This window comes from Malaclemys terrapin, chromosome 5, assembly GCF_027887155.1.
Source record: "Malaclemys terrapin pileata isolate rMalTer1 chromosome 5, rMalTer1.hap1, whole genome shotgun sequence".
Taxonomy (NCBI): Eukaryota; Metazoa; Chordata; order Testudines; family Emydidae; genus Malaclemys; species Malaclemys terrapin.
The window spans coordinates 63,465,597-63,480,815 of record NC_071509.1 but is presented as its reverse complement, the minus strand read 5'-3'; the positions used below and the strand labels follow the sequence as shown (position 1 = coordinate 63,480,815).

Below are 15,219 nucleotides of genomic sequence, written 5' to 3'. Positions count from 1 at the left end.
TCCTTTTGCTTGCAAGTGTTGATGGTACCTTACCTTTCAGCAGGGTGATAAAACTTCCTTCATCCTTTGAGACTCATTCATCTATTTGCCACTAGAATTTGTGTCCAGATACCATGCTCATTATGTCACAAAGTTGTCCAAATATGCTATTACTGCAATACTACCAGCTTCTAGCACTTTAGGGTAAGTGGGTACCTCTCTTGGTTCCATGATCTACCCAGTGCTTCTACAGGGTCAGCAGACTGATGTTTTCAAAACATTCAAGCTGTAAACTGTATTTTTAAGTCAGCGTTTGGACTATAGGAGAAAGAGGTTCACATTTTAAATCAGGGGTAGGCAACCTATGGCACGCATGCCGAAGGCGGCACTCAAGCTGATTTTCAGTGGCACTCACACTGCCCAGGTCCTGGCCACCATTCCAGGGGGCTCTGCATTTTAATTTAATTTTAAATGAAGCTTCTTAAACATTTTAAAAATCTTATTTACTTTACATACAATAATAGTTTAGTTATATATTATAGACTTCTAGAAAGAGACCTTCTAAAAACGTTAAAATGTATTACTGGAACGCGAAACCTTAAATTAGAGTGAATAAATGAAGACTCGGCACACCACTTTTGAAAGGTTGCCGACCCCTGTTTTAAATATATAAATCTTCACATTTTTGTATGCCCCCATATATGAATAAAAAAAAATGTATAAGGGACCATGTTTTGGGGCATAAGCCAGTCATTAGCTGCCTGGGTTTTGGAAGAAACGTCCCCATATTGGCAAGGATTGGGGTTCCTTGTACCTTCTGATGCATCTGGTACAGATATAGGCTACTGGACTAGATAGCCCACTGGTCTGATGCAGTGTGACAATTCCTACATTTTCGTGAAGCAACATTAATTGTAAACATAACTTTTTGTGCAAAATCTATACCCTGGTATGTACATGTCGCCCACCCTTGTTGGTACAGTAGTTCTAAATATTGTCTCCATTTTGCACTCCCAATTCTTTGGAACTGTTCAGTATGCCAGACCCAAACGCATGTATCTTTTGTTTTAGCATGGCAAACTTAAAGATTGAACTATCTAAATTAGATAGTGAGACCTGGCCTGGGGCACTGGATATTGAGAAGGAAAAACTGATGCTGATCAATGAAAAGGAAGAGCTTTTAAAAGAACTCCAATTTGTCACACCACGCAAACGCACTCATGATGAGCTAGAGCACCTGGAAGCAGAAAGAAAGAGGCTGGAAGAAGAGCTGCTGTCTGTGAAAAGCACTCCTAGTCAAGCACTTGCTGAGAGGTACGTTTTCATCTTTTGCTAATGTTAAGTACTGTTATCTGCAGTTTAACCTTTGTACTCATTGCAGGTCTGTGCTGTGCCTTGATGGACCATTTTCCTTCAGTAACTGTTCTGTGTAGATCGTAATTACATTTATTATTAATCCACTGGGCAGTAACACAGAGGATACTGTTGTATCATGAGAGAAAACACACACCCTGTATGGGCTCTGCAATATCGGCTGCTCTGCATTTGTTACCAGCATGAAATGCCTATGACAGATGTTGGATAATTGAGGAATGTCAACATACCATCAGGAAGGCAATACATCATTCACTGCTTTCGGATAATAGCTGTAAGCTATTTGAACTCTGGCTATTTGATTGTTGCAACATCTGAAATCTCTCACTGTGGGTTTTATTACACAAAAAATGCAAAAGTTTCACTGCTTTTAGCTCAGAAGAAGAGGACAGTTGCAGCAGAACTTCACTAATTTGCACTAGTAAATAAGCTACCAATTGCAACATACTGAGTTTTGCCAGCTGGTGAAAGAGCTTGAAAAAAATCAATGGAAACTTTGTCACAAAATACGACTTACGTCAAACAATGGTGGATGTAAATTTTATCGTGGGGATTATTTCTCGTGCGTTAGTAAATATACTGTAGTATGTCTGGTAGAAATAAAGAAGTCAATGTTCAGACTTTCAGTATAGCACTCTGTCAAAGGTCTGATCCTGCTCAGAGTCCCATTAAAGTGAGTGGCAATGGGAGCTAGATTGATTTGAGCCCTAAATCATTGAGTAGAGAAGAGACTCCCCATTGCTATGTGCAAATTATGTAAATTGTATATTAGCAAAGGGTGGATTAAGCAAGGTTTGATTTATGCCCTTTTAAATGCTTTAAATTGTGGTTTGTTTCAGTTATCCACAGAAGTGGGTGAGGTGTGATCTCAGCCCTTATGAAACTACTGAAAAAATTTTCTCTTGACTTTTTTGATAGGAAGATTCGATTTGAATGTTTTAAAATGTTTAAACCTTTGTCTTCTTTGTACAGTTCACCCTTCAATAGAGGGAGCAGGCAAAGACTATATGTGCTGCACTCTGGAAGTCTAGGTTTGCGAAGGAATAGGACTAGGTTTGAGGATAGGATGTAGGGAGACTTGTGAGAAGGGGCTGGCAGGAAAAATAAGGCAATTTGGAAGGAAGTATAGAGGAGCGGGATTACTCAGAGAGCCAGCATGTTGGTGTGTTTAGTAATATATGTAGTCCCAAGAATAATTCCTGACTCGTGTGAATTCGAAGTGGATAGAGCCTTATAGATGTAGAGGAGTGTTTGAATGAAACTAAATTTCCAAGGAAGAAATTAACCAGCTGTGTTAAGTAATATCTGATTAAGTTACCAGAGATGTGTTGCCCTTTAACATCCATTGATCAAGTAATAAACAGGAAAAACAAAATCATAAAATCACATTTATTACCAATTAAAGAGTGTAAATGAAGGATTTGATAAGTAGGCTAACAAGTAACAACTGGATCCTGGTTCTTATGCTATGATTTAGCAGTTGATTTCTTAGTCTGTGTCTGAATTTGCATGTTTATCACTAAGGATATGTGCTTATAGGTGTATGCACATGAATAAGACACATTCTTAATTTACATGAGTATAATAAAAGAGTAAATTACATTTTCTTCCGCTGTGAAGAAGAGATGTGATAACGATATTTTCCAGAACTCCAGTTTACTGTGTGGCTGGCTGGTGACCCATTCTGGACTGGCCTTTCCCTCTGTCCCTCCACAAACTATCCTCTAACTAGGATGGCAGAATGCTGTGTCTCTTCCGAGGCGGTCAGTAGTTCTGGTATTCTGCCTTCTGACCAGCAGGTGGTACTTGAAGATTAGGGTGGCTCATGCATGCTTGCTAATGAATCTCAACCTGTAACCTTTATAACTTAATAACTAAATCCCATACCTCCAAAGTAAATAGGCTCTTTTCACACTAAACTTGATTTGTTGCATCTCGTGCAGACTCAGAGATACTCTAAATTTTGTAAAAAGATTCAAAAGTGAATCTTTTCCTGAATTTTTAAACTCTTTTAATTAATGTTCAAACCTCCAAATGTTACTTCCCAGAGGACAAAAGAATCACCCCTGCAGTGATCGTGGGAGCAGCCAGTTCACAAAACCCATCTTTTCTTCAACAAAAGGCAGTGTGGCTGCATTGCAGTCTTCTTTTATAATCTTCAGTGAATACGGTAGGCTTCTGTCTGGTTCAAATGAGTACGTCGGCTGTGATTGCTGTAATGAAGCAACATTTTAGAAAGCAGCAGATCCTATCAAAGTTTGACAAGAATAGTAAGAAAAAGAGGTCTGAACCAAAAGATGTGCTGTGTAAAACCAAGTTTCACAGTGTAGCCTAGGGATCTCTGGGAGAGAGTAGGTAAAACTGACATGAGTAGCTGTACTCACAGACCATTTACAGAAGTGGGTAAAGATCATATATCAGATTCAAAAAAGCATAGGCAAAGCCTATCCTGGCTATTCTGAGGAGCCTCCAATATTATCGCACAGAAATAACATTCAGTTTTTCCTAGTTATGGAACGATCAAAAGGGCCACCTGCTGTTTCTCCTTGATTTCCATTTATGGTAGTGAGTTCCTTTATCTTTTTGGCCCTAGGAAAGGTCCCCTGATTAATTGTAGACTGTCTGGTCTTTGAGGGAGTTATCTAGTGAATTCGAAGTTTTTGTGTGTCCTTTTCCTTCCATTATTGCTTCCAAAATGGTGGTATGGTCTTGTGTTTGAATCTACAACAATGTCCAGATCATGTTGGGAGAAGGTGGGGTGGGGGGCAGAAGAAGTGAAGCTGCTACATTTTGAGGTATCGCCTACTCAGTTAGAAAACTTTCTCATGTGAAGGAACTGTCCCTAAGTCTAGAAAAATGGCTGATGTGTTAAATATTTTTTTTCACATTTTAGGCTTTGTTGTGGAAAAGGACTAAGACAAATAATCTGTAGTTTTCTAGAAGTTCTGCTGATAATTCAATTGCATTCCTTTAAAACACACAAAATATTTTTGTTCTTCTTTTAACAAAAGGTCAGGTCCTCATCTGATGTAAACTTCACTAGAACTATATCAATTTATAGCAGCTGAAGATCAGGCCTAAAATATTTTTCTTAATGCTATTTTAAGTCTCATCTAAATGTCTTTATTTTATGTATATATCTGTAGAAATTACAGATTGTGTAATTAACTTAATTTCTGAAAATAAGTTGTTGTGTTTTTTAAAGTACAACCTATCAGACTGTCTCAAAAACACATGTATAATTACCTAACACTTTGGCATATGAACTTTAACAATACATGATCTATTAATAGTCACTAAAGAAATATTTTTAAAATAGTACAAATCATTCAGGTAGGATGCTAATCCTTTCCCCTTTACTACTCGTGCAAATTGGCCATCATTTTATGTAACTGGGGCTACAGAAAATCCTTGATATAATCATAGTCCAAAACCAAACCCTTCTTGTCTTTAAACTATTATACATTCAGCAGGAAATACACCATGCAGAAATGCTGGTCTTAAAACAAGAAATACCTTTATTTTGACTAGACTTACTTTATTTGCATCAGGCTTGGGGTGAAATCCTAGCTCCACTGAGGTCATGGATTAAACTTTTATTGACTTCCTTTATCACTTAAAAGAATATTCCCTTTAGATTTCCAGACTTGACTCAAGATTTGTTTACCATCATTGCTGAAACAATGGCTGAGCATATGGTACCAGTAGCAAGGAATATTTAAAGATGACTTAATAGGAAATCAAAACGTTTAGAAATAGTGACTAGGAGGATTAAATTCAGTAAATGAATATGAAGCATTATCAGTTAGTTGATTTCCATTTGATATCAATAATACCTAAAATATAAATATTGCATGACTTCAAAAAATTTCCCAAAGCCTCAGTTTTTTTAGTTTATATTCTATTGCAATCTGGTACTCCTGATAGTGATTTTATGCTGTCAACTTGTATTTGTGACTCAGCCATCCTATCAATGAAATCTTTGAGATTTAGTAACAGAATTGACATCGCATTCTAAATTAGATGTAATTTCACTTAACACTAACATTGAATTGGAATAATCAAATGTTATTTCCAATGACTGAACTGCATTAAATATAATAGCTAGAGAAATCTTAGAAGTACCAGTAGATCGATTTAGAGGAAATTTCATTTTCAGCTGATTGTACAGCCTTGCTAACAGAAATATAGGTATATGAGTAAGGGACACCAGTAAGAGCAAAAGGCTTCTTATCACATTTTCTGTAGTCTTCATTGTTACTGGTAACTCTGAAGTTACAAATTTTTGCACCTCCTTCCTTACCTAGTTGCTTCTTCTACAAGGGAAGGTGAAAAGCCACAAAAATATTAGTAAAAGATTAACATTGCCAGGGGAGAGAAAAACAGGAGATACTATAGTTAAATAACTGCAGAAAGAACTGAAACATTACAAAATGGCAGAAATGGGGGAAAGAGTCTGAAATCATAGATTATAACAGGCAGCAGAAAAAGTGAAAGGGTTTAGCTTGGGAGCCCTGGGAGACTATCAGCAGCAATATCAAGACACTGAATGGGGCCATCCCTACTCAGCATCTGCTTAAAGTTAGGCTTCTCTTTAAATGCTTTGCTTAGTCCTGGGACTCTGTGAGTGTAATAATCTGTTTTTCATGCAGAAATAGTATCTTTGAAGGTGTACTTTGCATTTGCATTTGAACCTTGATTTGTTCCTGCTGGTACTGAGTGAGGAGTCTAAAGGGAAAATTTAGAAATAAGCCTAAAACTTCTTAAAACTAACCTAATAAATGGCTAATACTTGTGATTCAGCGAAATGTTGTGTGTAACTTGACTGAGCAATGGCTAATGGGGAACATAATAATCCACAACTATGGGCATTAGTTACTCCAGCAAGAGATAACAATGTATCTAGCATTATGTATGAATTTTATCAATACATTAGAAGCAAGAGGAAGACCAAAGACAGGGTAGGCCCACTGCTCAGTGAAGAGGGAGAAACAGTAACAGGAAACTTGGAAATGGCAGAGATGCTTAATGACTTCTTTGTTTCGGTCTTCACCGAGAAGTCTGAAGGAACGCCTAACATTGTGAATGCTAATGGGAAGGGGGTAGGTTTAGCAGATAAAATAAAAAAAGAACAAGTTAAAAATCACTTAGAAAAGTTAGATGCCTGTAAGTCAACAGGGCCTGATGAAATGCATCCTAGAATACTCAAGGAGCTATAGAGGAGGTATCTGAGCCTCTAACTATTATCTTTGGAAAATCATGGGAGACAGGAGAGATTCCAGAAGACTGGAAAAGGGCAAATATAGTGCCCATCTATAAAAAGTATCAGAGGGGTAGCCGTGTTAGTCTGAATCTGTAAAAAGCAACAGAGGGTCCTGTGGCACCTTTGAGACTAACAGAAGTACTGGGAGCATAAGCTTATGCTCCCAGTACTTCTGTTAGTCTCAAAGGTGCCACAGGACCCTCTGTTGCATCTATAAAAAGGGAAATAAAAACAACCCAGGAAACTACAGACCAGTTACTTTAACTTCTGTGCCAGGTAAGATAGTGGAGCAAGTAATTAAGGAAATCATCTGCAAACACTTGGAAGGTGGTAGGGTGATGGGGAATAGCCAGCATGGATTTTTAAAGAACAAATCGTGTCAAACCAATCTGATAGCTTTCTTTGAAAGGATAACGAGTCTTGTGGATAAGGGAGAAGCTGTGGATGTGCTATACCTAGACTTTAGTAAGACATTTGATACGGTCTCGCATGATATTCTTATCGATAAACTAGGTAAATACAATTTAGATGGGGCTACTATAAGGTGGGTCCATAACTGGCTGAATAACCGTACTCAGAGAGTTGTTATTAATGGTTCCCAATCCTGCTGGACAGGCATAACAAGTGAGGTTCCGCAGGGATCTGTTTTGGGACCGGCTCTGTTCAATATCTTCATTAACGACTTAGATATTGGCATAGAAAGTATGCTTATTAAGTTTGCAGATGATACCAAACTGGGAGGGATTGCAACTGCTTTGGGGGACAGGGTCATAATTCAGAGTGATCTGGACAAATTGGAGAAATGATCTGAGGTAAACAGGATGAAGTTTAACAAAGACAAATGCAAAGTACTCCACTTAGGAAGGAAAAATCAGTTTCACACATACAGAATGGGAAGAGACTGTCTAGGAAGGAGTTCAGCAGAAAGGGATCTAGGGGTTATAGTGGACCACAAGCTAAATATGAGTCAACAGTGTGATGCTGTTGCAAAAAAAGCAAACGTGATTCTGGGCTGTATTAACAGATGTGTTGTGAGCAAGACACAAGAAGTCATTCTTCCGCTCTACTCTGTGCTGGTTAGGCCTCAACTGGAGTATTGTGTCCAGTTCTGGGCACCGCATTTCAAGAAAGATGTGGAGAAATTGGAGAGGGTCCAGAGAAGAGCAACAAGAATGATTAAAGGTCTTGAGAACATGACCTATGAAGGAAGGCTGAAAGAATTGGGTTTGTTTAGTTTGGAAAAGAGGAGACCGAGAGGGGACCTGATAGCAGTTTTCAGGTATCTAAAAGGGTGTCATAAGGAGGAGGGAGAAAACTTGTTCACAGCCTCTAAAGATAGAACAAGAAGCAATGGGCTTAAACTGCAGCAAGGGAGGTTTAGGTTGGACATTAGGAAAAAGTTCCTAACTGTCAGGGTGGTTAAACACTGGAATAAATTGCCTAGGGAGGTTGTGGAATCTCCATCTCTGGAGATATTTAAGAGTAGGTTAGATAAATGTCTATCAGGGATGGTCTAGACAGTATTTGGGCCTGCCATGAGGGCAGGGGACTGGACTCGATGACCTCTCGAGGTCCCTTCCAGTCCTAGAATCTATGAATCTATGAAGGTATCAATAAATGGTATGTTAAGATAAAATTCTGAACAAGAGTCTAAGTGTAGGAAGAGCTTTTCTGACAGATCTGTCAGACTTTTGAATTGTCAGCCAAAAGAAACAGACACATTTCACCACTTGGATCGTTAGAGCTAGACTGGACAAATGTACAGTAGGGAACAATCCTACGTTGGGATGAAGATGAGCTGGATGATGATGGGGGGGATCTCATCTCTAACGTCTATGACTCTATCGAGCAAAGACTGGAATGTTTGGGAGCAGTACTGTGTGTCCTGGATTCCTAGATACTATCCAACATCTCTGAATTCTAAACCTACTTGTTAACTTGGATCCTGTTTTGGGTATCAAATATTTTTCTATATCCATATATGAAGCATCCGATGTACAAAGGGACTCGTCTTGATTCCTGTTTCAAACAGCAGTATGTCAACGTACACTATGGAACTTACTGTACACAGTAGCAGTGTCCATGCAGCGAGTTGCTGCACAAAGCTGGTGTGCTGTTAGATTTACTCCCTGGCCTGCTGCTTGCTAAGTCTCCACGTAGACAAACCCTAATGATTTTGCTTCAGTTTTTCAGTTTTTTTTCCACACTGTTCCCAAGAGTTCTTAAATTTTCAGAATTTACACTATTACTTGCTTTCCTATTTAATTTCCTGGGGGTTTTTTGGTGGAACTATATTAGATAAGCAGACAATATACAGCTTCCTAAAATGCAATAGATACAGCTTTTACTCTTTTTAAGTTATGGATGTTTTCCAAACTGCTATCACTGTTCTTTTCTTTCTCTTTGCATGCATGACATTTCTCTCGGTATCGTGTGTATACAGATCCTATTTATTACTTGCATGATGACTCAGGTTTGTGTGATGCCTTACATTTCACAGTCCCTATTCTAAATTGCTTAGAATCTTAGGCTGTACAATGTAGTTGGAAGCTACGGCGAGACCAATCAGAGTCTGAACTGATTAGCAATGACAAGCAAGGTAAGGAAATGGGTTTTAAGGAGGAGTTGGAGGCATTAGCTTTGTTTCTTATCTATAAAATATTCTTGCATATTTACTTTGTGCCTTGTACATTTTATAATGTCTTCATATACTTGAATATAGTTCTTTTTCCAGGTTGAAATTGGAAGAGAGAAGAAAAGAGTTGGTTCAGAAACTTGAAGAAACTACAAAGTTAACTACTTATTTGCATTCGCAGCTTAAAAGGTAAGGCTGCATTTTACATTGTTTTAACAAGAAAAAAATAAAGACCTGTTTTCAGCTATGGTGCAGCAGCACTGAATATGTCTGTACTTCATTCTTAGATTTTCTGCTAGCTGGAGACTGAAACAAGTTCATTTTGATAATTGTGGCAAGATAGATAGGTGCAGTAGCTTCTAGCATTCTCTGTGCAAATCTACTGTATCTATATAACTTTAGTAAGTGTACAAGAATGGATTTTTGCGCATGTTTTATAATTAAGAAGAGAGCGAAGCATCTTCTTGCTTAGATTAAAAAAATGGTTAGCAACCATTTTAGTACATGAGATGTCTCCAAAAAACTCTTGTTCCTAATGAAAATCCTTGGGGTTTTTTGAATATGACTGTATCTATCAGCTTGACTACACGAACGTCAGCTTTTATTACTGACAGAGCCTCATTGCATGCACATATTTGTAAACATTAGTGTAAACAGTTTGTTCTGATTTTATTTTTTCTTTTCAGTTAACTTATTTTTTACAGAAATAAAATATTTGTTGCAATGAAAGATAACCCCAGTGACATTTTTCCCATTTTAAAGTCTGACTTTATGATATTACATTATTGTTAATTTTATAGTCATGACAGAGGGCTACCTACTGTACAGAGGATTTAAAGACCCGTTCACTGCCCTGACAGGATTATAATTTAAATACCTCATGTCACTGTTATAGGGATAGCATCTCCTTTGTGGTCTATGAGTGCACTCCTTCAGACCTCAACTTTTACTATTGTATGCTGGTGATCAGGTCTATAGTAGATTAATAACATAAATGGTTGTTTGTCCTTTCTTTGCAGTCTCTCCGCCAGTACGTTATCTGTGTCTTCAGGGAGCAGCCTAGGATCCCTGGCATCCAGTCGGGGGTCTCTGAACACATCCAGCAGGGGGTCACTAAACTCCCTCAGCTCCACGGATCTCTATTATAACCAAGGCGATCAAATAACAGACTTGGACTATCAGTATAAACTTGACTTCATATTGCAAGAAAAGAGTGGTTACATTCCTTCTGGGCCGATCACTACCATTCATGAAAATGAGGTGGTCAATTCCCATGGGAGACTGGGTTACAGTGACTCTTCTGGATCTTTGGCAGCAGGCCACGCTCCAAAATTGACTGAGCCACCCAAATCTGTGACATCACTGTCTTCAAGATCCTCCCTTTCTTCCTTGTCCCCGCCAGGGTCTCCTTTGGTTTTGGAAGGTGCATTTTCAGTGTCTGCCCAAGGTTCCCCCCTGCACCACCTCATCACAGACTTTGAAGACTGTGAATTGCCTGGTGATTTTGCAGGCATTAGTCTCTGTGAGAACCAAATGTCATTGGACTCTGAAGCCAGAGCAACATCACAAGCTCTTACAGATGATAAAGATCTCAATGAAAGTGTTAGGCAGCCTTTGTCATCTTTACGTGAAGGAAATGCAGGTAAAGAAATAATTGTAATCTCAAATCTCTATGTAATGGATAAAAATTATTAACTAAGGTCCTGACTTTTAAATATAGGGCTGCCTCTAATATGATCAATAACCGATTTGGGCAGGCTACACCTGCACTTGTGGGCAATTGTAGATACTAGGAACAACATGTAAATGTTTTAATTTAGGGTTCTGTCCTACAAAATGTGGAGTCTGCAACTTACACTGAAATCAATCCAATGAACTTTACAGGATGAGGTCTTTAGTAGGTAGTCAACTATCTTCTTTATTACCTTAGAATATAATTTGTTGTTGGTTTTCCAAAATAGTATCTGAGCATTGGTCAAACTCTTCTCCCATTGAAGTCTGCGGTGCAACTCCCATTCACTTAATTTAAACTGAAAACATTCAAATATTCTTTTTTTGTTGGTTAAATAACTGAGCTGTGCGAACATACTCTAAAAATGTCTAGGCTGAAGCTATCCTGATACTAGTTGTACTCATGCACTCTGAGGATTTTTTACAAGCACCAAGATCTATAATCTTCTTTGCAAGACAGCAGTGATGTCTTGTCATTTTTAGGCCCAGAAAGATGTGTTTTCTTTGAAAATTTGCCCAAGAAGGATGAAAAGAGCAGAAAACAGAGAGAGGCAATTAGCATGCAGTTGCACTACTGAGCTAATTAATAGTTGGGATTCAGTAACCACTTATTGGCTGTTTAGGGAATCCTGTACTAATATGCTTCTGTTCAGTTCTATATGAAGAACTCTGCTTGTTTAAGTTTTACAGAGGAGAGATATGTTCAGATTTGGTGGCAGGTGGGGGGGACAGGGAGTTAGCTTTGTGTAAAGTATTGCCCTGCCATCTTCTGGCCAAGATGTTAAGTTGCTGTCCAGCCTTGGTTTCTTTATTGCTTTTGTTACTATGTACTCTGTGACTTAGGAGAAGAGCTCATACACATCTCATTTTTCAAAAAACAGATTCTGAAATCTGGTTAGCATGGTCACTCCGACCTCATCGAACTGTAGAACTCTGTGGTGCACTGGTGGTGATAGCCAAATCTGGTGGAACAATAATCCTTGTCAAAATGGCTCCAGTGGGCTGACTTTGTCAAAGTTGAAAGTCTATGTGATGCGAAGTTGAAAGTCTATGTGATTCATGAACCTCTACTATTTAGTTTCCAACATTTTTTTAAAAAGTCATTCTTATGCAGTTGTGAGAAATAACAAGGAATCTGAGCACGACCTAAAGGGCAAAGGAAGGTTGCATGAGCATCCTGTGGAACTGTAAGTGACTTCAGTATGAAGACCTCAGTTCTCAATAACTAGCAGGTCAAAAGACAGGAATCCTGAGCAGCAATAGAGCAGTGGCCAAATCTCTCATGCTCTGCCATAGCTATCTCTCCTTCTTCTTCACTAAGGGGAAAGGGGTGGGGAGAATCTATCCGACAGTAATGGCAAAGTGAGTCTTTCTCTGATACTTGTAATTTGTTAAGCCTAAGGAATGGTGGCAACTTTGTAGAGGCACAGAAGAATGTTGCTGTCTCCATTCTCGAATCAGCAAAAAAGTGCAGAGGAGATACCACTAAGAATGCCAACAAATGGAGGATTATGTCAATTTAGGTGCAAAAAAATCCAGTTATTGAATGTTGGAAGGATATTTTCCTCATTCAGGCTATGCAAAGAAGAAACATCCGTATAGATTTGCTGCGTGCAATGTAAGAGAGACTTTCATTTGTTGACAGTCTTCTGTAATAATATATATTTGTAGTTCCCCTGTCAGTGAGATACCTAATGCCTCCTAAGTGACAGTTGCAACATTATTAAAATCCCAGTTGCCAAGATGTGACCAATCGCTACCGAATCTAAAGTGCTGGCTTTGTTGCAATTGTTGAGGCGTATATTGTGTTATGCTGTCCCTGCACATTTATTTTCTGGCTTTTCTTATGGCACTTCTGGTTGGAGGAATAATGGATTTATCTTGTCACATACTATGTCCATTTTGCCATTGAGGAACAGAGATTAAAGAGCCTAATTCTCAAAAGTGCTGAGCCCCTGTTGTCCTGTTTGAAGTCAGTGAGAGAACTGAGTTCTCAGCACTTCTAAAAATTGGGTCCTGCGTGACTTGCCTGAATTCATACAACGACCGTGTGGCAGAGCTAGGAACACAACCCAGATTCTCTTGAGTCCCAGGCCTTAATCACAAGATCATCTGTTATCTTTTTGAACCACCTGTAACAATTATTCCTCAGTATCTGTGAGTACATCCACACTTGGAGCTGGAGGTGTAATTTCCAGCTTGGGTACATAGCAGTGTAGCCATGGTGGTGCACACGGGCAATGGGATAGGTTAGCCAGCCTGAGTGAAGTCCCACCCCAGAACCTACTTGGACGGATAGCCCCTTATGCCACCCAGGTCACCACAGCTACCCTGCTATTTTTAGCATGCTAGCTCAATCAAAGCTAATGCATGTGCATTTACTCTAGCTGGAAATTACAGCTCCAGCTCAAAGTGTGGGCATGCCCTGTGTGTCTTGTGTTGCTTGGCTTTAGTTGTTCACAATATGCTTTCCTTGGGAGATGATCCTCCCATTCTTGCCTTTTAGACCAGAACAAGAGAAGTACCTTTAGCTTTAGAAACTTGTGTGTCATGCAGGCCCCACAGTGTGAGGACACCTGCAGCATGATTCTCCTCTGAGCTGGAAAACAGCATGCTATCTTTGAATAGGAAGCATTTTTCTCTTTTAAAAACCAGTTTCATTAATTATTTGAAAAATACAGAAAAATAAATTATAGAAAAATAAACAGATTCCTCAACATACCTAAGGTTTACATTGCCGAAAGTCTACCTAGGCAGGCTATTGTCAGTTTCATTCATATACTTCCAAGAGATCAAATCCTTGTGTCGGACCCTCTTGTCTGGCACAATAGAATGTCTCGCCAGAAAGTGTTGTTTATTTATTTATTTATGTTAGGCTGCTTCTCTTTCCTTTAAATAAAAAAATCCTCCTCCTTTCTAGTGATGTCCAGGTAGGAAGAAATAATCATACACTCAATGGCCTTTGTGTACTGGGGATGTAATTTCCAGGACACACATCCTGCTTTCTGTCCAACCAGTTATACTAGCCTATGTGTGTGGATTTGCCCTAGTGATCAAAGGTGAATAGTTGCTGTGTCGGAATTGCCATATTTTAGGGCTGTCACTGCCCATTCAGTGTTGCAGGAGAAGATATTACCCTGATTGATTGGCGTTAACTGTTTCTCTTTTCCATGAATCCTCAAATACAGTTTCAGAAGTTAGTTACATAAATCCCATTTCATTACATATGTTAGGTCTATAAATGCTATTTTCTTACCATTCTTCATCTCCCAGCTGCTGAGTTATTGTGAACCAAAATAATGATGTACATTTTTCAAAGATTTGTGTTTTTCTAAAAGAACATGTAGCCAACATGGTGATCCAATTGGTTCCTAATTAACCATTTCAGGTCTACATTGGCATTTAATTGTCTGACATAGGTATTTGGGCATCTAAGTACTAATTTGATTGTCCAGATGCATAATGTGGCGGTGCCCAATTTATATGCCCAACTTTGATAATTGGGGCCACAGACTCAGTCATTTGAGGCTGGAATTTACCAGCAAGGAGTACCTGGAAAAAACAACCCCAAAAAAGGTAATTTTTTAAAGGAAAGATAGAATTAAAATATCTATTATGTAAATGAATATATTGCAGCATCTTTTTCAATGGTTTTATCATGCTAAGAATTTCAATACTTTCTAGTTCATAGCATGGGGAGCCAGCAGGGGATTGCATGAGGCACTTGGGACTTCCTTTTGTCTCCTTCAGTTATGCACAGAAAGAGATATCAGAAGTTGACTAAGGACTTGTCTACCCAGAGAAATAGCTATTGCAGAATTAGTGGACTAAGGTAACCCACACATGGGCACTCTTAGTGTGGAATAAGTGTGTCCACATAGGGAGCTAGTACACTACAATAACTCTACACTTAACATCCTCCCGCTTAACGTTGTTTCAAAATTACATCGCTGCTCAATTAGGAACATCCGCGTTTAAAGTTGTGCAATGCTCCCTTATAACATCGTTTGGCTGCCTGCTCTGTCCGCTGCTTGTAAGATTCTGTGGAAGAGCAGCGACTTTACAAGGGAGCAATGCACAATTTCCTCTTCTCTGCCTCCTCCCTCTCCCTTCTAGAGCTTCCCCCACCGCCAAACAGCTGTTTGGCAGCGCTTAAGACTTTCTGGGAGGAAGTGGGAGGAGCGGGGAAGTGCTGCATCTCCACTCTTCCCCCTCCCTCCCAGAAAGTCTTAAGCGC

The 15,219-nt window shown here is 39.1% G+C and overlaps 1 protein-coding gene across 2 annotated transcripts in view; it reads left to right on the top strand.

Annotated features, from left to right (window-relative positions):
- The window catches only part of WWC2 (WW and C2 domain containing 2), a 159,085-nt gene that overhangs the window by 105,297 nt on the left and 38,569 nt on the right, over nucleotides 1-15,219 (top strand). For both annotated transcript variants that reach the window (XM_054030334.1, XM_054030335.1), the window contains 3 exons: nucleotides 1,051-1,293; nucleotides 9,351-9,440; nucleotides 10,271-10,893. In XM_054030334.1, coding sequence (XP_053886309.1) covers nucleotides 1,051-1,293; nucleotides 9,351-9,440; nucleotides 10,271-10,893 — 956 coding nt within the window. The remainder of the gene's footprint in view (nucleotides 1-1,050; nucleotides 1,294-9,350; nucleotides 9,441-10,270; nucleotides 10,894-15,219) is intronic.